At 38.5% G+C, this 24,471-nt stretch overlaps 1 protein-coding gene across 6 annotated transcripts in view; it reads right to left on the bottom strand.

Moving 5' to 3' along the window:
• MYBPC1 (myosin binding protein C1) overlaps positions 1 to 24,471 on the bottom strand; it is a 70,077-nt gene that overhangs the window by 25,660 nt on the left and 19,946 nt on the right. For 4 of the 6 annotated variants that reach the window (XM_050970038.1, XM_030238600.2, XM_030238598.2 and 1 more), the window contains exons 2-15: positions 24,000 to 24,032; positions 21,056 to 21,097; positions 15,481 to 15,513; positions 15,080 to 15,115; positions 14,412 to 14,447; positions 12,051 to 12,155; positions 11,368 to 11,516; positions 10,892 to 11,009; positions 9,541 to 9,592; positions 7,935 to 7,991; positions 4,280 to 4,446; positions 2,717 to 2,849; positions 1,006 to 1,130; positions 226 to 331 (exon numbers count right to left, since the gene is read on the bottom strand). In XM_050970038.1, the coding sequence (XP_050825995.1) occupies positions 226 to 331; positions 1,006 to 1,130; positions 2,717 to 2,849; positions 4,280 to 4,446; positions 7,935 to 7,991; positions 9,541 to 9,592; positions 10,892 to 11,009; positions 11,368 to 11,516; positions 12,051 to 12,155; positions 14,412 to 14,447; positions 15,080 to 15,115; positions 15,481 to 15,513; positions 21,056 to 21,097; positions 24,000 to 24,032 (1,192 nt within the window). The remainder of the gene's footprint in view (positions 1 to 225; positions 332 to 1,005; positions 1,131 to 2,716; positions 2,850 to 4,279; positions 4,447 to 7,934; positions 7,992 to 9,540; positions 9,593 to 10,891; positions 11,010 to 11,367; positions 11,517 to 12,050; positions 12,156 to 14,411; positions 14,448 to 15,079; positions 15,116 to 15,480; positions 15,514 to 21,055; positions 21,098 to 23,999; positions 24,033 to 24,471) is intronic. The other 2 variants (XM_050970035.1, XM_050970037.1) reach the window with 2 other exon arrangements.

Raw genomic sequence — 24,471 nt, 5'->3', positions numbered from 1 at the left:
AGAGGAGACTCTACAAGACTGTAAGGCGCTAGAAAAGGTTAAACAAACTCATCCAGGAATGTATAAGGGTATTTTTTGTGTTGCTACATTTTTGAATAAGGTTTTATTGAGATTTTCTTAACAATTTTCAGGTTTACTGTTTTAGGAAAAAGCTGACCACATTTTTGCCCACGATTAAAAGTTTCTGGGTTTTATTTTCATGGTAGAGTTCAAAGTGTGCCTTACCATTTCACGTTTGCATCATCCTCAGACACTTCACAGCTCAGCTCTACTCGTTCACCAACATAGGTGCTGGTGTCCTCCAGGCCTTTGGTCACCAAAATTGGAGGATCTTTGGAAAGAAAAAATTACAGATTTATGATCTGAGAGGGAAAACCAAGTGAAAGAGATTTTCTAAATCATGCTGTAGAAGGCAGTATTACTTTCAAGTTCTAATATGTGTATCAGTGCAGCCTTTTCTGCCTTAAATCAGAAAATTTGTTGCTCTTTAGAATGCTAGTAGGAAACTTGCTCAATAAAAGTAACTTTTCTTCATATTAATATCTGTTTTGCTTTGTTAATCAACGCCATAGGAGCAAAGGGACTGAAGATACGGCCTCCCATTTGTAAATGTTGATAGAGCCGTCCATCAGTGCAAATGGAATGAAAACTGGCTTCTAGAAAGCCTGGTCTGAGGGCACTTGGACAATGTCAGAGTCCTGAGGTAACAAGGGTGGTGTTAGGGGAAGCCAGGACTATGGCACGCAGGTCTACAAAGTGGCTTAAAATTTTGAAGGGCATCACAATACCAAGTTGACTGTATCCCCATTTCAGGGTTTCCACTAAGCTGTTAATGATGAGAAAAAGAAAATGGCCAAGGATCACAGAAATCCCAAGTGATCCTAGCAGCTGCTAATGCAAATTCAATAATATACCAAACCAGATCCTGCCTGATAATTTCTGTTGCTGCCAAAGAAGCCACATAAATTTAGGGCAGGTGAAAGAGCACCAAGTTGACATAGTTACCTCTCACAAACAGTTCTGTGGAGCATTTCTCATCACCGGCTGTTACGTAATAGCGAGCATCGTCTGTCATCGTGCAGTTATTGATGAATAAAATTCTCTGGTTACCTTTGTGCTCAAAAATGTATCTGTTTGGACAGGAATGCAGCAAAGACACATTAGCAAAACTTCTGGACACTTTTTTTTAAATGTAGAAAGTGCTGTAGGGATTTTTAGAAGAAAAAATACAGGGGTTTCCACAGTACTGGGGAAATTGTCCTTGGAAGCAATTTCCAAGTTTCAACAGAGCTGTCATAGACTTCTAGCAAAAAAAAGAGCTGTGGTGTAGAGTGACAATGAACTGCTTCTGGCTTGTTCCAAGATCCCAAGTCTGGGTGATATGAAAAGGAGAAATTAAAAAAGAAAAAGAAGCTGGAGTCAAATGATAGCAAATAAAATGGAGTCTGAAACTCTAGATGAGTAAAGCTGAAAATAACCAGTAAGAGGACACCATCACTCATTCCAACATTTTTGTGAAGTGTAATAATAGCCAAAGTTAAGAGGTTAATATTATTGGTAGGCCAGATGGCACAAGATATCAGTAATGGGATATGGGGCTTTGGTAATGGGATAGGGAGCCTTTCACCTTTATGTCACCAGTTTAGATCTGCTCCAGGTTTGTAATGACCAAAGCTCGTTAGCATCTGACAGCTCAGCTGCCTGGTAGAAATGCACTGGAACACTCAATCCAGCCCCTCCTGCTGGGGAGCAATCCATAGAGCTGCCTGCAAAACCCCTCTGAATTGCTCATGCCAGATATAGGGGCTAAAGAAAAGGTACTCCATTATCCATTTTTTTTTTTGTCAATTATGAATTTTAACCAAAATCTATTCTTGATTTCAACAGAATGAAGGAAATCTGCCTCATTTCTGTAAAAGGTCTTTTGTTAACTACTATGTTTTTTAACTGGTCAGAGGAAAAATTGTCTAGGACTTTGTGCTGCTCAGAAACATTTGAGAAACATTACATTGTTATGCACATCTTCCCTAGGTGTGTCTGACTGCGGAATGGGGTTTTCTGTACTGGGTTCTAAGAGCTGGTTGAGCTCACAAAAAGGTCTGGGCTCAACTTCCAGGCACTGCTCTACATGCACTCAAATGTCTGCACCTGCACATCTAGGAAAAGCCAGAGAATAAACCAATTTCCAGGTGAAGAAGCTTGTGTACACTAGACCCGTTGCTCATGACTGATGGTGCAGGCTGTTGACCTCAGGGTGTTAACAGAGAAGTGGAAGATGAGACAAAACTCACACCCCGCTTCCTGGGGTTTATGAGCCAGGTGGGTAAGTGTGTGATGTAAAATCTCTGCTCTTAGCACAAAATTACTGTAGAAAGATTGTGTCCACCTCCAGACACAGGGCCGAGGACAAGGGATTTATTTACTGGTAGTGATTCCTCATTTTTGAAAACTACTGAGTAGAAAATGGCACCACATTTTTTTGAGGATCTCTAAGACTTTTGTCTTGAGACAAAGGACACAATCTATATTACATTTAGCCTACAGTGTACTTTTCTGGGTCCTGAGCAACACAGCATCATTTGCATGCTTTTCACATCTGATGAAATTCACAGCAAAATTGGTGCAGCCTGAGCAAAGAGATAGATCTAGGCAACACACTTGTCAAGGGAGGAGATGTGTATCCATATTATTGCTTACATATGCTAAAATCACTTACTTTGCACTTGGTCGTATTTCTTGGCCATTTTTATACCACTTGAGCTCCACTGTTGGATCTGCTAGCTCCACCATGAATCTTACTTTACCTCCTTTGTCCACCTGGTATGCAGGATCGAGGCCTTTGGCAAAAGCTGTTGTGGAAGTCAAGCGTTATTTTAACATGAGATCAGGAAACAAGAATGTGGATGCTGAAATGACATTGCATAAATCTCTTTAAAGCTGTCAGAATACATGCACACAATGTTATGCATCACAAGATATTCTCACACTGGTCTGCATGGAATCATCTAGAAACACTAGAATAAGCACAAAGCTGTACACATCTGGTTATCCTGACCAAGATTATGCTGGCTTGATATACTTCAAGACTTTGCAGTGTGATTGTGTTCCAAATAGGTCCAGCTAGATGCATCAAATGAAATACATAAATAAAAATGAATGTGTAGTACCATACATATGTTAGGATGTGAGGTAATGGATGAAGAGAGAGGGTGTATCAGGCAGCTGGATGACAGCTGGATTTGTGGAGGACTTCACCACAAAAAAGGGACACCTCCAGGAAACCAGTGACACAGGAAATGTATATACTTCATCCAGTTCTGAAACGCTGTCCAGGAACAAGCAGGTGCCACAACAGTATAATGGGCTGTGCATTGTATTTATAGGTGTGTGCAAACAGGTTCTGTGGCATAACCTGTATTTTATATACACATGTATGTGGGTCCAGCCTGGTCAGAGAGGAAAAAAAAAGGCTTCATTTTCTCACAGTGGACTTGTGAGACTTTTTAGGGAGTTGTAGAAACCATGATAACTCGTTAACAACCACCTGCAGGTGGTGTTTTTCTACTCTGTTTTTCTTTCCTTCTCAAGGACTGTTTGTAAGAAAGATGTTTTTGTTGGCCAGCCAATCGTGTAGAATGTGTTGAATCTGTCTATAAAAGAGGGGATTTATCCTATTAAACATGCTTCTCCTGCACACCAGCCTTCAAGTGAGTTTGTGTCATTTCTGGCTCAGTGGTGACTCATGTATATGTATATTTCTGTGAGTAATTCCACCTCTCATACTATTCAGCAGGGTTGATGGGGAAAGACAGGCCTGAATGTCCTCACCCAGTGCAGGGAGGAGGGTCTGTGGTACAGCTGGGATTTCTGAGCAATGGAGATTAAGTGCAAAACAAAATTATGAAGAGCAGACACCGCATGTGTTTGGAGTGACCTCTGTTTAGACCAGAAGATATTGATGGCAAGACAAGGTCTAATTTCTGTATTGTTTGATCAGGTAACACCTTTCCACACACCTTGGGGACGTTGTTCCAGATGGAAACAGTGTTTGTCTGAGAGGGAGGGATGCTTTAGGTAAGCACTGAGCTGGATAAGGTATTTATGCTTCCACCACGGACCAAAACTTCCTTCTGATTAACTCCTTGCGAGGAGGAACTACAACTCAAGGAACGAGTTGTGTGTGAAAGCTCCCTTGCGTGGAAGTGAGGCATATTTGGGTTTTTTAGGTGAAGGGTGGTGTGTGAGCAACGAGCACAGGGATGTTCTGCCCCATCCTCACCTGCACTCTTCTTCACCTCCCTGCGCATGCGCTTCAGCCGCTTCAGCATGCCCCGGAGGTCGGTGATGCCGTACTGGAAGGCGATCTTCTCGTACTCGCTGGGGTTCGCGTTCTTCAGCAGATCCCACACGTCCACCTCGGGCTCCTCCTCTTGCTGCTTAACCTCCCTGGTGCCAGCAAAATAAAATGATGGGGGAAGAGTCACTGAGGCTTTATCACAGCATAAAAAAATAGGTGAAGCTGAATCTATGGTGTGGCTAGAAATGTTTTGACCAAAATTTGAAGGCTGCCACCTTATCTTTTTTATTTCATTCAGTATGAGGGGAGTAGCTCAGAATGGCATTCACTCCTTACTTTACACTTCTTCAAGGCAGAATTTGAATGCAAGTTTTAATTTGTCTTTTTCTGATACAATCAGTTATGAGCATTTTTATATTGCTTCCAAAACCCCACGGTTTGAAAATGTGATAGCATACAGGCTAATCCCACTTAAATCAGTTTTATCTGCTGTAACTTGAGTGGAATCAATCACAATTTATGATGGCACCACTGAGTCTGATCTGTACATTTTAAAATTATATAAAAATATTTTGAAGCCCTGAGTCCCTGTCATTGCTACTGTGTGTGACTGGCAGCTGGACATTGAAATGCAGGGGATTCTGTGTCTGTTTGTGGTTACACCAGTGCTTCTCAGCATTACTTAAAGTTGTCAAATGAATAGGAACTGGAGAATTCCACACCAACTTGGACTTGAAGGATGGATCTGTTCACTTCCATGAGTATCTCAGTCTTAAGAGCACGAAATGTGTTCAGAGGCCTGTGTGAGGAATCACCTTTACACGGAAGTTTCAGTATTGTATTCACTATCTGCAACTCCAGGCTAAGACAACCAATAAAGAGCAGTATAATTATTTTCTCAATGACAGCCATTAAATGATAGAACAATGGAAGCATCCTAAACAAAATTATATTTTTTCAGATTGACAATTTAGCTCAAAAAGTGAACTGCTAGAACAATACCGGAATTAAGGAAGAAATCTAGATTTTTCCTCCTGTAATATCATTGGGATCAGACCAAGGTCATTCCAATTTGATTTAGCTTGTCCAACAAAATCAGTACTTTTGAAAGCAGAGCAAGAAAATAAACCTTTGACAAATAAAAAAATACCAAGTTTTGCAGCGAGGCACTGTTAGAGCTGAGCTTTATGGAATTAAAGAGAGGATTTTCTTTTGCATATACAGAAATAGCACTAAAGATTCCTGAGAATCTCTGCATGGTTGCATGAGGAACCATGGAAACCACTTTGCTGTTTAGTCCATGAAGTTTATTAATTTTCATAATATCTCTGTAATTTGAAAAAGGAAGAGAGGTTCTCCCTATGTAGTCTTTTAAACAGAATAAATCTGAGACAGCGATGTAAGTTAGACAATCTCAGGTATGCAATTTTATAATTTGTTCCTTTTATCCTTTCCATCCACTCTGGGGGAATCCAAATAAAATAAAGGGGAATCCCCTTTAAATCAGGCAGTGGTTGAGAATGAGGATTCTGATGCTCAACCAGACTGGAAGACTCAATTTCAGGCTCATTTTCCTCTTGCATAACTGGAAAACAAATTTTGATGCTTAAAGCAAGGCAACTTTGTTCTGAGACCTCAGTAGTTTGAGCTGAGGCCAGAGACCAAACAGAGCAAGGTATTTGCTAATCAGACTGACCTCTGAGCTTGCCATGAAATCACTTTCAGATCTCTTTCCTAAATATGTGCATTTTGTTGCAAGATGTACTTGGAAAAAAAGCCCTCCCCCCTCAAAAAAAAAACCTCCAAAAAAACCCCAACAAAACAAAACAAACAAAAAAAACCACCAAAACAAACAAACAAAAAAAACCCAAACAAAGCAAAAAATCAACAAAACAAGGATCTAAATATTTGAGTGACTTTTAGATCTTGTGCGTCTTGGAATGTCATGGTGCTACAGATCCACTGCATTGACAAAGAATATCCAGTCACAGTGAGGCTTACTGAGATAAGTCTGCCTGCCAACCAGCAGAAAATTAGAAAATAGACAGTATATTGATTGTATGCATTTAGGTTTGTTTTTTTTTTTTTTCTAAAAAAAAACATGTTTCAAATAGTATGAACCAAAAGGGAAAAGTTCTAGGTCTTTCCTTGGTCATACAACCATAAAAAAGGAGAGAAAGAATGCACCTCCAACATTGCCTGTTGTAAAAATTGAAATAAAGCCATGGATTTGTCTTTGTAATAATGGATGTTAATATCCACACACATGGATATTAATATCCACACTGTGGCTTAATTAACAATTTTATTCAATTAAGCTCAGAAATATGAGGTTGCATTTCAGGCCCTGAAGCAAGGTGAACCAATTTGACTAAAGTCAAATAATGGTGTCTATAAACCAAATGTTTGCTTTATCCATTAAACACACAACAGATATTCCATGTTTATAAGGCTGTACAGTATTTATCTTACAAATCTTAAGAGTTAATTGTTAGTGAAGTGATAATGTCTCTTAAATCACATTTATCTTTCCACAAAACCACCAAGAACTCTCACATGCATCTCATGTTACTGTGGAAACACCACACAGGCAGTCATGAGAACTGGCATGGCAAGTCTGATTAGTAGGATGAAAAGACAAACTGAAGGTCCTAATTAGGGATGAGAAGATTGAAAAAACAAAGACCTGGTGGATTGGAATTGGTCCAGGTAATTCTTTGTCCCCTTTCAGCTTCAGCTTTTCCTGTGTGCTTTAGTTGCTTAAACGCTACTCTCGCCCTCATAGCCAATGAGCCCTTTGTGACCTTTTAATGCAATTAATACTACAGATTTTCCTCTTTCAGAGTAAGTGCTGGATGAGATGAAGGATGTAACTCCTTTTCCAGTTCTCTGTGATCAGCTGTCATTGATTTCCATGGCATAAAGAATTTCTCTGCTCGATTTTAAAAGATGATGAATTAACTATCTTGTCTTAACCTGGTAAAAGACTAAACTGGGTTTAAGATCTGAGATAACTAGAGACATAACTGTCATAACATCAGATTTTCAAGGCAAATCAGAGAAACATGTATGCCAGTTTTTTTCCATCAAAACATTTGAGTTAAATAAAATATGACTGAGCATTTGTGTGTACATATTAAAAAAAAATCTACAAAGAATTTTACCAGTATCTATGACTTGAAAGCATGATATATGATTTTTTCATATCAGGATGCTTATAAAATCAAGTGAGGATGTACCCACAGAGATAAATTTAACCCTTGCAGGTTTTTTTACTGTTGCACCAGACTCAATTTTCTGTACTGCTCATCCCTGTGTAGGAAATATCCCCCCTTGTGTTTTCCATGCAAACACAAAAGAAATAGCAAGTGAACTAAATGTTATTGGCCTCTTTAGTCTGAAGCTCACTTCTTTTCCCAGCACACTCAAATCTGAGCTTTCTTTTCTGCACTCTTAGAGGTAAAAATAACAGAACATTTGCATATTATACTATGAGAATAAAAACCAGTTAGAAACATTAAGAAGTTGAAAGGTCACAAAATCCTTGAGGAGTTATTAATGCTACACCTGACTGTTTCTGTGGGAGAACCTAATGGTTTGCAATCCACACCTGCTCACTGCACCACTTGGTTCTCACCTACGTTTCAGGAGACCACTAAAGTCAAGCTCTCCTGCATCCTCTTGTCCTTCACCGCTGTTATTGACAGAAAAAGATCAAATCCTTGTTTAGTACAGGAAGACTTGGACAACACTCATTGCAAATGCTCTACACTTCTCATACACTCAACACTGTCCAGAAACACAGATAATTGTATGAAATCAACACAAACTTGTATGCTTTTTCACACGGATTATGTTTCTGTAGGCGCTTGTGAAAAATAACACAAAGGTTTGCATTGCTTCTTCTTATACTTTGATGGCAAATTTTTGTAACTGAGTACATAAATTTGTCAAGGTTTGTGTTAGATTTCAGTAACACAAACGGCAGCTAGTCAACACAACCAGCTTTGTTTTTCATTTCTGTAGTGGACAAAACAAAGGGCTTGTGCTGATCTCTTGCTGTGAAAGCAAAACAAAGATTTGCATTGCTGGGTGATGCTTTTAACAATGCATAGCTCTGTCAAATACTGATTGAAAAGTACTTAACCTTAAAGATTTTACCTTTCTCTAAATGAAGGGAGAAAACAGTTATAAAAAAGAATAAAAGAATACATTGTCCATTTTTACAGATAGAGACACAGTCCTATCAAGGTGCATTTCTTTCTAGAATGTGATCTTTAGCAGAATTACCTTATCATAGAGCACACACAGACAAAAAAGATGTCCTAAATATTTGCAAAAAGGGGAAATTTGTGCAAATTTTAACTGAAATGAAGTCAATGTTTAATCAAGGTTTTACATGCAAGATATTACTTAGAAAACCACAAAATGCTGAGATATCTTCATCTGCTTGGGCAGAGTAGTTACTACATTTTTAAAAATATGCTAAAGAAGGAAATGCACCTTGAATGTAATATCTTTTGTATTTATCTTTAAATTAAAGTCCCTAACTAAAAGCAATTATCTCTGAATTACAGCTTTACAAGAACTTGACTTGTAAATTAACAAACTGCATCCATTATCTGTTTGTAAAGTATTTTCATTCTATATATTTTTTATATATTTCATCACAAAAAGGTGACACCTATACTGGTTAGAATTGCAACTTTATCAGAAAGGCAACAAACCTTAAGACAAAATGCTTTATCTTACATTCTCTGTTCTATACTATTTACTGTTTTTTCTTACTGATGGTATTTACTGTAAGGTAACAAAGCCAGAACCTGTCTTCTTGAAATCAGTGTGAATTTTCTCTCTGCTTTTAATCAGTGCAGGATTGGGACTAGGAACTTTCATATTGTGGCTGACGGCTTTCAGGAAACATGCAGTTGAATATTTTAGTGAATGAAAATACATTTTTAAACACCTCCAAAGAAACATATATTTAATGGACTTAAATATTCAATCTCCCTTTAAATAAATGACACTTGTAATTTCACAGTAGGGGTACTCAATATCATATGTACTATCTATGTGTTGTAACTATTTCATTCTAACCATCACCAATTACTCCAAATCCCACTTCTTTAATCCATATTTACAAATACAGTTTTATAAAGTACTTGATACAATTGTCTGACACAAGGTCTGTGCATGCTGTTCATGTCCATTACTGAGGAGCTGGGTGGGATCACTGAAGTTACCTTCTTTTGAAAGCAGATCTGATGTCAATGGATGGAGCAGCTTGGGAGGATTCTATGAAATAATGGTAACACAGGAATTAAAAACACAATTTGAATCATTTATGTAATCAGTGTCATTTGGAATATGAAATTTGTTCAGTTTCCTGCTGAAGGACCAGCATTTGTGCTTCCCTTCTGGCATTAGGTTCTGCTGTCTGCAAAGATGCTCAGTGCTGTGTGCCATTTCTCTGAAGTGCTTTCTGCAGTTCTCCATTGGAGATTTGTTTCTCTGATGTTTCTCTCCATTCCCCTGCCTGCCTTATTCACAGGCTCTGGCCTTTTTGTCTTTTCACTTGCCATGCTTTCTGCCCTGCTGGCATCTTGTGCTCTCTTGGTACCCTCAGCATCAGAGGAAGGAGACAGAGCCAGTCTCCTCTGCAGCTACAGACTCACATTTATTGTCAGGGCAAGGAGGAATTCCCCACGTGTGAATTACCCCTTTGGGACAGCCTGGATCAGATGAAATGGTTCTGATCCACAGACAGGGAATGGATGGAGCCAGGCTGGCCCCTGCCTTGCTGACCTCTAAGCATACACACAGAGCCCTGGGTTTTGCATGCCAGAGCCTGATTTGAGTTCAATACTGGTTTTACCTGCCAGCTTTTCTAGCTTTTGGATAAATGTCTCACAAGGTATCTATTTCAGTGTTCATTTAGACAAGAAATTAAAGACACAAGAAAATTCTCTGAGCTCTATGCTGAAATGTTCATTTTAAGTACTATTTGTTTAAATGGTCTGAACAAAATGAAGTGTCATTTCAAATTAAAAAAGGAAGGAAGAAGGAAGAAGGAAGGAAGGAAGGAAGGAATGAAGGAAGGAAGGAAGGAAGGAAGGAAGGAGACTGAGGAGTCACAGTCGCATTCAGGCCTGCCGGGACGTCATTACTGCCGACTTAGCCTGCCCTCCTTCCTTTCCTTCCGCTGCCTTCCGTTCCTTCCTGCCGTCCTTCCATCCTTCCTGTCCTTCCCTTCCGTCTTCCTTCCTTCCGTGCCTTCCCTGCCTTCCTTCTCCCATTCCTTCCCTTCCTGCCTCTTTCCGCCTCCCTGCCTCCCTCTCTCCTCCCGCCCCCTCCCGCCGCCCGCTCCCTCTCTCCCTCGCTCCCTCGCCTCCCGCCCTCCCGCCTCCCTCCCTCCCTCCTCCCCTCCCTCCCTCCCCCCTCCCTCCCTCCCTCCCGCCCGCCCTCCCTGCCCTCCCTCCCTCCCCCGCCCTCCAGCCCGCCCTCCCTCCCGCCCTCCCTCCCCCGCCCCTCCCGAAGCAGACAAGCAACGAAAGAAATCCTTATAATTTTTTACCGATACCAATGGAACCTTACCAGTGACTTCAAGGTCAAAAGAGCAGCTATCAAATTTGTCCTTGTAAGACACTTCACAGCGATAGTTCCCTGCATAGTTTTCCTTAGCTTTGATGATCTGCATCTCAAATGTATGAATCTAAAAATCAAGCACAGTTGTTCATTAATGTGGGGAATGCATTTGCACAAAGCTGAAGTTAAAAAAAGAAGTCTTTCAGACATGCACCAGAAACAGGGAACAACTCAAATAATGGGCACTGAAAAGAAACTGGAACCCAGAAATGGCATCAGAAAATTTTGGTTTCCCCACCATTACTTGTCCTGGACTGGGAGAGCAGAAAATCTGTTTCTGCAGAGGTCAGAGATCCCCACTGAAATGTGTGTGGGGATGGCAGGGTTAGACTCCACTGCTCTTGAACTTCTACCTGTTGTCTTAAACTGATCTTTAAGTTCTCTTTGGAGCTTTGCCCCCATAAGAAGGAAAAGGGAAGACACACCTTGGTGTGACGCTCGAAGGACTCCTTCAGCTGCAGGTGCTTCCCTGCTTTGCTGGCCAGATCCATCCATTTTCCTTTAAACCACTTGACATTTGGCTTTCGGAGAAGATCTTTGGCTTCTACTTTGGCTATAAATGTAATATTCCCACCTTTCAGAAAGAGAAAAGAATAATGCAGCTGTTGAGGAACATGAGGAACATGCTCAGTTGCATCTCTGCAGGTACCTTTCACTTCTGCTCCATTCAGCCACCATGTGTTCTAGCACAAAATTAAGAGTCAGATGGAGTCACACAGACTGTGAAAGTACTGCAGTGGTACAGAGGTTAATGATTTTGTTTCTGGAAGCTTTCTCCTGCTACCATGCATAAGATCTTCTTGATATATCAATAACAGTGCAGCCAACAGTATCAAAATAACCCCAGCTTTCTTCCCCAGAAACTGTACCTCTTACCATTATGCTCAGTAAATTATTAGATTTTGAGCTTGTCTTGAATTAAACAGTTGGGGTTTGCTTCTCTGAATACAGTCCTTTTGCCTTCAGAGTGGAGTTCACATCCAGCTAAAACCAGAGGCAGTGCTTGCAGCTGAGGGCAGAACCTGAGTGCTACAGAATCTGCACACACCATTCCCAGCTCAGCCTCTGTCTCTGGCAGTGGTTTTTGGTTTTGTTCCCAGGCACTTACCAACACTCACTGTTCCACTCTGAGGTTTCTCGACGAATAAAGTGGATCTTTGGGCATCATCCCGCTTTTCTGAGTCCTCTGGAGCTCCTTCTCCAAGAGACCATACTGAGATGCAGACAGAGGGGGACATATCAGTCATCTGAGGGTGTTTTACTCCCTCCAAAGTACACTTACCTGAACTTCCTAAACTCTCTAGCCCTAGCACCTTTCTCTTCAGATGTCCTGAAAGACATGTAAGCTTTTGTTCACACTGACATCCATTGCTTGGCTGTCACATTGTGTACAGTTCCTGCAAGAACACTATCTCTGTGGTGATGGAAAATGAAACTCAGGGAGGAAGAGAGGGCAACCTGATCAGCCAGGACGGGCACTGAGCAACTTGAAGGGCACCAGCATTCAACCATGAGTGCTTTACAGAGGTGATGCACAAAATCAGCTCTTTGTTTTTCAGAAGAGATGGAGGTTCTGAAAACACAAACAGCTAGAAGCACAAAAATCCCTACATATGATGCACAGTTTCAGTGTATCTCTCTCAACCCAAACTAAGTCCATTGTACAAGCTGGTTCTTCCTCTATCTCTGCCAAGCAGGGCAGGAAGGAAGCTCACTTCTGAACTTTCTTTTTTTCTGCCATGACAGAAGCAGAGAATTTGGGGATCTGTCAATACCATGTCCTGCCATGTGAATTTTATGTGATATTTTATGGAAAAAGCAGTTTGTCAGATGGAATTTATTGTGAAATATGTTCAGACACAACAGCTTCTCTTATGGAAACTGGGACTTTGGAACTGAAAAGGAACAACACTGCTGAGAGAAGCAGCAAATGAGTGCTCTCCCCAGGGCAGAGCACTGTACCAGGATGGCTGTGTGTTTCTGGTCTCTGTTTATCTGGACAGCCCTGGCTTTGTGCTATGCCATAACATCTTGTGGAAAACCATGGTCAAAACTGATTCCTAGCAGAAACTACAAGGAGAGAAAGGCAGTGAATGCCTGTCTGTTTTCTGCTCACTTTCTGCAGAGAGGCAAAGCTCATGTCTCATATCCCAATCTGAAGTCCAAACGCTTCATCTCCGTTTTTTGAGGAGCTATTGCCAGGACAGAGGGGAAACTAATCCAAGTTAGAGGTCAGAATAGTCTTTCTGATATGTGTGGGAACTTTCTCAACTCATGAAAATTTCTACCACCCACAAATGCAACACAGCTCTTGGCAACCATGGGAAAGAGGAAACAAATTGTTTTATTATCCTAAAGCCTATTATGAATTTTAAAAAGGTATCAAAATGCTAGACAGCTTTGCTATAAAGTCTTAGCGTTTCAGTCAATTGTGAGTGGTGTGCCTAGCACCTCTGTATGTGCCTGCTTGTACAATATTTCTCACAGGTAAAGACATTCATGTATATACACACATGTAGGTACACATACATACACACACACATGGAATGATTTACACAGACATAAGTGAACACAAATATATATAGATACACATCTATATATACTCTCTATAATCTAAATTTTTAGATTATACCGCTCAAAGATGGCAATATATGGAAACAACATGAGAACAAGTGAAGGTTACTGGTAGTAAGAGGATGAAATGATGATAGCACAGGATCTGGTCACGTGCAGCAACAAACCTAACACGCCATGGGGTGAAATGGAAAAAGGATATTAATAAATGATAAAAAGCTTACACAGAGTCATTAATTTGGTACCACATAAAGGAACACCTAAATATTACCATGACCTCTAGATATTAACACTTTCCTATGTATTAAACAAAGAGAAGGGGAGGTGGGTGTGACGCGGGCTGGCATAGGCGGCTATGCCAGGTCCATAACCATGGTTGAAGTACCAGCTGCTCATTGTGTTCCAGAGGCTGCAAATCCTGAAACCACGAGAGTGGGTGCAGTGTGCGTTACCTGCCAGGGTAGGAAGAAAGAGGTTATGATGATTTTGCTAAGTTTTCCCCACTGTCCTTTGAGGTGTGAGAAGAAGCCATTTCTCCTACAGTCTTCTGGGACCTGCGTGTGGGATTCGGGTGAGGCTGAATGTAGGAATGGAATTCCTGTAGGCTGAGGAGGAATGGAACAGCTATGTATCTATCTATACAGACACAGATATAGATAGATAGGTATGTATGTATGTGCCAGATACATGTCCTGTTCTGTGCAGCACAGCCTTCTCACTCCTGGTTCAGCTGCTAGAATCTTATTTGCCCTGGCACTTTGAAGCATTTCAACAGCTATAGTTTGCTGCTGTCTAAACAATGAAAATAAAGGATTATCTTTTAAAAATAAAGTCTAGAAAGTATTTTATAATGTAATTTTGGGAGGGTTTTGTTAAGTTTCTCAGGAGGTCTCACCTGAATCCTTTCTTTCCGCTGGCTTAGACATCCCATCTGAAAGGGAAGAGCAATTTAGATGACACCAGCTCAGAGATCACAGCTTAACTGACCTCAGACCACTGGGATTTTAAGAACATTGATTCTTCATACAAGAAGATTAGACTAAATATTTGGGACCATATCCATGAGGAACTACTTGAATACCAAAAAAATGTGAACAGCTAAGAAAAACCCCCAGAAATCTTCCCCACTTTTCTCTAGAAAATCTAAATTAGATTAATTCCGTTGAAGAGTTTCTTTAGAAAGGTTATATGAGGCTGATGTTTTTTCTATGATTTGTGCAGTTCCAGGTAACAGAGGAATTTCCATTCCTCAATATTTGTCTGAGGGACAGGATTTTGCTTATGTAAACAGTATACTTATTTATCTGGAGTTGCTTTTGGGTCTACTAACCAATATTTTACCTTCCACTGGGATATCTACTAAAGTCAGGACTGAAAAGGGACTTAACTGATTTAAGGGAGTCACCCTTCTGAACAGAGAATAATAAAATATAGGGCACTTTAAAAAATTTTCTAAGTTTTATCTTTTGAGTTCAGTCTGCCAGTTTGTACTCTTTCTTCATTAATATTCAAGAGAAAAATACATACATACATACACACACAAAGCATTATCACAGTCCTAACCTGCTGGTGGAGTACTAACTGAGGTGTCATCTTCATCTGTGAAAAGAAATACAAATGAAAAAGCACATGAAGAAACTGAAAGCACAGGCGATCATCTGCTTTAAAACAACTACATGAACATGTAAAACCTGCAAAAGAAAGGGAAATAAATTGCAATATTCAGGAGCATTCACAATGGAAGATTCAAACTGATGAGGAAAGCTTTGCATAATTCAGTAGCTGAAATGGTAAACCTTGATGTTTCAAGCAAGTAAAAAACAAAATGAGATGTGGACTGTGATCTGTGATTAAATCATGAGTTTATATGAGAGCTGCGGAGTGATTCTGTTTGTTAGAGATGTAATCCACAGTAATTACAATAAGAAAGCCACAATGCAATGAAGGAGAATCACATATCTAACCTGAGGAAGATGTCATTTCTCTGATGACCACGTCTGCAATTAAAATGTGCACCACATATGCATTCAGCATTATTAAATCAAGATATGAAAAAGTTAAAACTAGTCCCCTCTATTTATGCTTTGTAATTTCTACACTATAATATTTATTTAAAGTGCAAGGAATACTCAACTCAGTTTTTCCTCATATCAACAGGAGAATAGTTTTAAATAAGGAAAGAACTATTATCACCATGCTTTGTATTTTCCTTTTGATCACACTAAAAGTTGACTGTCATGAGATATTAAATCGCTACAAGCAATTGTTACCCAGATATTTTAAAATTTTTGATCATATAGAATATGTTGAGGCTTATATATATAAAAATCCAAAGCCTGAGAAAAACATGAAGCTGGTGTTAAATGGAAATACTGTAATCATGATTATTAGAAAACCAGAATAAGGTAAAGACCATCTCTACAAGAGTCTCTTTGAATTTTAGATGTTGACTAGAAACCTCAGAGATCAGCTTTGATAAAAATACGCAAAAAGGTCTTATTGACTTAAAATCCTACTGGTAAAGAAGTAAGAAAATAACCAAAGTATCCTTTGAAAGATAAAAAAACTCTGGATGTATTTAGGATTTAATATATAAGTTAAATGAAGGTAATGTGCTTTTATAGAGGATCAGAAAATCATCTGTAGAACACTTCAAAAATGGAGAACAGAGTTAAACAAGAATAACTTTGGAAAAATATTAACCCATGTATATAAAGATGGTCTTTTTTGAGTTGGATTTTTTTATATATTGTATTTGTGTTTCCATAATGAAATTTGAAATCTGACGTTATCCTTTGATTTTGACCTTAAAGTTAAAATTTATCCATATTTTTTCAAGGAAAAAATTCATAACTATGACAAAATCACATATGAAATACAGTTGCATTTTCATAAACACTGGCAATATTGAATTTTTGGGTTTGTTTAACCACTGAAGGCTAATTAAAAGTCTGTTAATCTAATTTGTCTACTTCACCATAACATTTTACTCATTCCTTTTTAATGATTCATCAAACTTCATTTTAAAGATCCCTTGGGAGGAGGATGAAAGTTTAAAAAGGTATGCCTACACATGAAGGATTAATGTGTTATCTTTCAAATATCTTTTCTTATTCATAGAAAAAAGAAAAAAGAATCATGGAAGAGCTCTCCTGACCTGCATCATCCAATGCCATAAGCAGATGTTGAAAATGTTGATTTTCAGTAAAAGCACAGTAATGATTAAGTCATGTCAGACATTTTAACATACTGCATTAGCAGCTAAATGGATGCAAGGCTATGTTCTTCCACTGCAAATATTTCTCCATATTTCATGAAAGCACTAAGTGTACTTTCAGCTCTTTTTGTCAATGATGTCACCATTGTGATTGATGATGGCTCAAAGAGCCATTTGACTGAAAAAAATAATTGAGACCAGCATAAAACATTTGATGTGATGCATCCTACATGATGATGTATGATAATCCAGTTATGAAAAGATCACTCAGTTTTCTCTTTCATTTAATAATTTGAAAAACTAAAAAACCCCAAAAAAAGTTTTTAGTTTTGCAGGGAGATTGCTGGGGTTTCTCCAGGGTAATCTCTCATTTTTCAAACAAAATGTTAACATCAAAGACAAACAAAGGAAACAAACAAACATGTCAGAAGTATAAGGATGAAAGCCCAATTGAATGTTTTGGAAATGGAAGGAGTATGAAAACACTACATGCTGGAGGGATTGTTTTGATAAATGGGTAATTATCAATCCATCACTCCTTCCATCTCAGGCTTTTAGGACAAAATGGACTGACTGTTGGTTCAGCAGCTATAGCCAATTCAGTTTCTGTGGTGAATGATTGTTTATGCTAAAATAAAGTCTATTTGAAGAGAACAAACCCAGCAAAAAATACCAGATCTGTCAGTAGAACCATGATCATTAATTCACTATGCTTATCTTCTGCAAGTAAATTTTAAATGAGATACATTTTTCAATCTGTTGCATGATGAGAGTTTGTTATAGGGAAATCAATTGATTCATTTGACAGTAGGCTGATAAGATGAATTACTCCATAGAAATCTTTATTCTTTGTCAGTGGCACACTCCCATTAACATATAAGGTAAATATGTTTCTTTTTCTTGTTTCTAAATTAACTGTGTTCATGTTATCATTTAGAAATGAGAGCAGACTGAACTGTATCAGGAACAGATTCTTCAGGATGAAAGGACTCCCCATATCTCCAGAGAAGCTAATCTAAACACACTTAGTGTAACCTCAACATTAAAATTTCACACTGCTGGCACAACAAATGTAGAAACACAGTCCAAAATAAAGAAATTACTGATTTATATATGAGCTGCTGGTATCAGGAATGTTTGACCTACTTTCCCCTGGTTTGAAACATCCCACACAAAATGGAAGCTGCTATTCTGCCATCAGCCACATTGTTGACAAACTTAACGTTGTGAAGGAGTGTCAAAAACCAATTAATTGTATATTATTTTATTTTTCTATCCTACTGTTCATGCTGAAATTAGAGAGCACAGCAAGACTGAGAGTTTCAAATTTATTTGACTTCAATGACCAATCTGATTTTCAAAGGGAGTCCCATCAAGGGGACTTGGCACTTTGGAAATGGTAAATGAAACACATACCCACAGGGGGGAAGTGTTAGGAGGGAGATGAATGGGTAAGTGAAACCTGGGAGAATACAAGGATGACACATGCAATGAACATTTTAGTAGAGGGTTGGAAGAAACCTAGAGGAAAGCTGTTAGTAAAATATACAGAAATTTTAGTAGCTCTCTGAATGGCTGGATGGGACCTAAAAAAAGGAATGAGCAAATTGATATTAAAATTTTACTGTTATTCCAGCAAGTGGGAACAAAATTATAACATATTTAATCTGTAAGATAATGCTAAAATTAAAAACAAAGACACAAGCATTTAAATTGAATGACTATACGACAATGTAGTAAATTTGGAGGATTTGTGTTGATTCACTTTGTTTCTCCAAAAATAAAATGGGTGATATATCCTAAATTTTTACAGCATCATTATAGATCTTTTAAAACTGGTTTATTTTATAAAAGAAAATTTTACGCTTACTGCTCTGAGCTACTAATTTACAGGAAAATAACTGTGAGATACAAAGAATTTACCACACTGTTTTTCATTTCATAACTTTACAGCAAACACAAAGGAATATAAATATGTAATTTCACACAGACAATAAGTACCAAAAAGAAATAGAACAATAAAACAGACACACAGGTAGGTATACTTTATCTTCCTAATGTCTGTTAATAATTTCTTAGGGATGAGGTGAAAAGGATGGACTATGGGATTTACATGGAGTACCAAGGTTTCTTTCCTAGGTGTCAGGTTCCAGCACAGTCCCATTTCAGGTTCCTGCAGTGTCTACAGTCTATCTCAGAAATTATCAGCAAACAGGTCACAACTGCTGGCACACAACTATTGCATAACTGCTGTGGAATTCAGATATGAAATGTTTCCCATTTTGTTTCCATTCAGGGAAGTACCTAAATCTGCTACTTCTGAAGCTGCAGAGAGTCTTTTATATATAGCTTCTATAAAGGCTAATGTCTAGCTGGTCCTGTCATAATTTCCTTGCTGAACTGTTCCTTTTCAAGTGTAACTCATTTTGGACAGGTTGGAAGAATGGAATCTTGTCCCTTTTTGTGAATGATGCTCACCATTATGAAGATTTTTTTTTCCTGGCATACAAACCTGAAGGAATAAGTCTATGAAAAGATGTTTTCCCTTATTTGGTGATATTCTGCAGTAAAACAAGAGCTGATAGGAACAACTGTAACTAATTTTTAGAAGTATTACTACTGAGTGACATCTACTTTGCTTTGCAGAGGTGACAGTTTCACTGGACCATGGCAGAAGCTCATCTATCTATTATATTTAGACTTTCACTGGAAGTTTTGCAGAGGCAACAGCTGCCACCATGGGTTGAAACTGGGAAACTTCTCCATAGTAGGACCTCAAAGACTGTTTTTTTGGTAGCAAAATCCTCCTAGCAGGTTTCTCTTAGGAGGAACATTTTTCCTCCTAGAAAATACTTGTCTCCTTCACTAAATTCAAAACAGAAACATAATAATGCATAAGAAGATAACAGAAGTTTTGGATAAGTTACCTACCATGTTTTCATTTTTATTCAGTGAAATGTAGGCTTGTAAGCAGTGAGGAAATCACCATTCATGTTCAGTTTGGGAACAAACATTTTTCTCATATCCAAATTAAAGCAAGCAGAACTAACTGTTGGAATAGCTTGAGGCAAGACTTTCATCTTTTTTCCTATCATTAGGCATGCAAATTATTTCTGAATTGCATTTCCATTACCAAGTTGACAGATTTGATTACTCACACAAAATTTTGTGTGTCAAAATAATTGCTCAATGCAAGGATAACTGGCAAAATAGCATGCACTGAAGCCTGGTTCAACATTCTTATTTTCAAAAGGGTACTTGAATCACACATTCCTAGTGTTTATATTTTGACTCTGCTGAGAAAAATAGCCATGCATGCCTTTGCCAAATAAATCTGCAAGTATCAAGTATACATCCAGTCTGTCTAAAAGAGAGGATTTTGTTTGGAAGACACCAGAAGCCAGAATACATTTTCAAGCAAGCCATTTCTTGATTTGCCATGAAAAAGCATAACCATGCCAGATGAAAAGCAAGCATTGCAGCAGTTGTAAGCATGTCTTGGTCTACTTTAGCCTTTGATCAGAATTGAGTTTAAAAGAGAGATTATTCTTCTCAAAATAACCTGATGGGGTGTTTGATTTCTATTTTGTCGTGTCTCCTACAAAAAGCAGAGAATTTGGCCCAGTTCCCTCCAAATGTATCCTCCTAACCAGAAAAATTGACAACAGAGCTGGAATCTAATCCCAGCAGCACAAAAATATGTGTTAAAACTGGAGCTGATTGTTGCAGACACTGCTGGTGGAACAGTTGTCTGTTTGCTCACAGCAGACAGTCCTCAAACTCACTTCTCAGAACTTGTAAAGATCTCATCTGCTGGGCTCCCAGTGAGGACAGAAAGATGAATGTGTGATTTTTAATTTCAGATGAAAAACAATCCATGGGGCTTTCTGAAAGGTATAATATCAAGTTTCTGTGGTAGAACACAAACAGCTTGGAATGACAGTAGGACATTGTCCACTTTATTTAAAAGCAACCAATGTGCACAGGATCTGATTTTTAGCAAGCTTGGTCAGAGGCAGCAGCCAGGCTCATTTAAACACAGCTTTCTGCTCATGCAAATCACTTGTAATTTGTCCATTAATTGAACATAAATATAAATACTGTTGCTAAGGCATCAGTCTGGTTTGCAGGGTTTTTGAAGATATTAATGAGTATCATAATTTCCCTGGGCTGGCTAAGTCATGCAAAAGGATCTAGGAAGCTTCATACCACACTTCTGAAATTTAGCACCAAAATTCTGAATTAAAGCTTAAACAATCCAGCATCAGAACAGCATTTAGTTTTCTTTACTGCCCATTTTTAAAGTATGGTTTCAGACTTACCTTTACCCTTTTCATTTCCACCCTCCTGTGGTGCTTTTTGTTCTGTGTAGGAAGTACAAGTATAGTTTTGAGAGGATCTTAAAGTAAAAAGAAAGACTTACACAGCATTTAAAAATGCAGGTTCTGCTAGTATTGGAAAAACAACATTAAAGAATGATTGATATTTGTGTAAATGTAACACACAGTTGCAATCCCATAAAACATTTTTCAACCTCTGCATATCAATGCAATTTCTGTGTTTTGAACAAGTTATTTAAGATTGATATTCCTGGACTCAGTGGGGAAAAAAAAAGCTGGGTTTTTTAGAAGCAGCTGTTAGTATCTTGTTCTTGGGCTAACTTGCAAAAGCTTTTGAAATTTTACATATCATTGTTAATTGGAAAGAAATTGGATCAGACATGAGTTACTGCCTCTCAGTTGATCCTTAAGAAAAAACAGAGAGAGTGTATTGAGGATATTCTTTAATTCTTTATCATCATCTTCATCATTATCAACATAGTCTTGCTGAGACTACTTGTATTCAGTTTTCTTGCTCAGAACTGCCAGCCTGTCCCTACTCCAAGTAGGTGAATGTGAATTATTTTTGACCTCATCTGTACGAGAAAACTTGGACTGTGCTTTAAACAAAGCAACAATTTCCACACTTTCTCTGTTTCAGGATTTGATAGGATTCCTATTGGTTTTGGTTTCCTACTTCATTTCATCTAGAACCTTGTCAAATCGTGCACTGTCTTCAAGGTATAAACACTCAATATCCTATTGCCTGTGAACAATGGCTCTCTGTGGCAGACTCACCTCTCAGCTGCCTGACAGAGCCTGGCTTTGGGTGATGGTCAATGGACTAACATTGCCAGGATGGAATTCAGATAATTTTTGTTTCAGGGAGAAAACATCTGCTAGAGCCAGCTGGTACTCTGATTATCCTGATTTCTTGTTCACATGTGTGTAGCCACAGAAACTATGAAAATTAAAGCTGAAACTTAATAGGAAATGCCACATTCTGGACATGTGACAGACTCATGGATGCTTCTGTCTGGATTCCCTAAATTCCCAAGCTCCAGTTGTCAGGTTGTCCATCTTGGCCAGATGTTCCTGTTTAATGGAACTTTTGCTACAGTGACACTTTCTTTTCCCAGTAGGAACTGGGATCAGGAGATTTCACTGATCTTGGCAGATGGTAGCATGTCTACATATTATCTGAATACTTCATCAGTCAAAGTGCTCCACACTTGTCGCTTGACACTGAGATCTGGAAAGAACTCCCACAATGACTTCCCAAAAATTTCCTGGTGCTGTTCAAGATGCTTGGTTATGTCCAATAAACTCTTTGTAAGATATAAAATTTGGAATCTTGAAACCAACTTCCCTCTTTGTGTATTAGCACTTGATGATCCAAGATGACAGCATCTTGAGTCAGGCAGAAGGAAGCCAGAAGTGACTGGCACGTCCAGCTTAGAAATATCCCAGTTTGGTCTCTGCCTGACATAAAGGCCTAATGACACCCTACTTATTTTTAGAAGACAAACAGGTAAGGAAGAAAGAAAGGAGGTTATAGAAGTGGTTTTGTATTTAATCCTGTGCTTTTAAATAGAAAGGAAGATTGTAATTTTTTGAAAATGTTAATAGATATTTTTAATGTAATGCTTCAAAGATGCTATTCCTTTCTGTATATAAAAAGCTGCTACTCCTTTCAGTTCTACTTGAAAGTTAAGATTGATTACAAACATGAATTCAAGCACAAAGTATATCAGGTAAGACCCTAAGGGTGAAATTAATTAGTTTAATGTTAACTGTACAAATTTTATGGTTGAGTAAAATATCATTAATTAAAAACCAATTAACTTTCCTTACAAATATATGCAATATGAAAGAGTTCATAACACAAAAATAATATGTGGATAATTTAACCATGAAACTCCTTGCGGCAAATGATACCTTTGTCATTTTTTAATCAAAGTGTGTATTGTTGAAACAAAGACATCTTCAATCAGGCTTGTAAAATGCCAGTTATCAAGACACTAAGTAAAGGCAGATTTAACACTTGTAGGGCATTTGTTCTGTTTGGAATTGCTGTTTAGGTTGCTATACAGAGAATAATACTCACCAAATGGTTGCATTGGACATGCATATTGTAGATATATATATGTATTATATATCAACATTGCATATCTATCTATGTAGATATCTATATATAGATATATTTACATTATATGTCTACATCTGAAAAAAAATAACTGAAGTTACTCAATGGCACAAGGCAAAGGCTTGCCCACCTTTCCAGATCCACTAAAGAGAATTTTGGGCTTTGCAAAGTTGCAGCCTCACCTGAAGCCCTCATCCTTATGAGTGAGTTTCACCTCACCAAACTTTGGCTTCCTGGAGCTCAGCCACTCCATTCTAGACAACAAATCAGACTCCTCACATGGATATCTAGTGACATTTTAGATAGGATACCTGGGAAATGCCCACTGATGAGCATGCATGACCCAGGATGTGCTCCACTGGTCAGAGGTGGAGCTGTTGAACTATTTAGATGTGATACGTAATTTTCAAAGAGCTAAAAGTAAAGGCTGAAATGAATCCCATGCTTGATTCTGTCAACTTTACTCACAGTGTACTTTTGAGGCAAAATGAAAAAGAGTATTTTGGTAATTAGATGCTGCCCAGGATCAGAGAGGACAGTATTATTTAACCACATAATTTGAACAGCCATGATTTGCCTTCTTCTGAAGGACATGCGCAATATTAAGCAAAGAACTAGTCACTCACAAACAAAACTTGAGTCTGAAAAATCAGTATTCAGGCAAAGTGGAGTGAGGATATCTTACTCGGGCAGGCTTTTTTACTTATCCTACTGTCCTCTCACTTTCAAAGAGACAACACAAACCAGTCTCATGCAGCTGTTGTAAGTGACACAGATCAAAGCAGCATTTTTTACACTAACCTGGAGGTGGCGGTGCACTTTCATTTTCAGTTTCTGAAAAGTGAGGAAAGAAGACAGATATTGAGCTTCAAATACAAGCAAATATTCTTCATACATTTGGTATATGTTTGTTGACTTTGAGTTCTTTAATAGGTAAATGCAGTTGGGAAATTTGTTCTGCTTTCACGCAAGCAACATGTGACAACTGCAGAGTGACAAGGTCAGAGATCTAAAACTCTAAAACTCTAGGCAAAGAGAATTTGGTGAAATTGTTTTGTGTGGAAATAGATAACATTAATGGAAACATAGAATAATTTGTCTTGGAAAAGGTCTTTAACATCAAGTCCAACCACTAACCCAGCACTGCCAAGTCACCATTAAACCTCATCCCCAAAACCCACATCTACACCTTTTTTAAATTCCCACAGGGATGCTGAGTGCAGCTCTCCAGGCAGCCTGTCCCAGTGCTCAACAACCCTTCCAGTGATGAAAT

Source organism: Serinus canaria, chromosome 1A (genome assembly GCF_022539315.1).
Source record: "Serinus canaria isolate serCan28SL12 chromosome 1A, serCan2020, whole genome shotgun sequence".
NCBI lineage: Eukaryota > Metazoa > Chordata > Aves > Passeriformes > Fringillidae > Serinus > Serinus canaria.
Note: the sequence above shows the minus strand (reverse complement) of the source record. Positions and strands in the feature narration are given on the sequence as shown.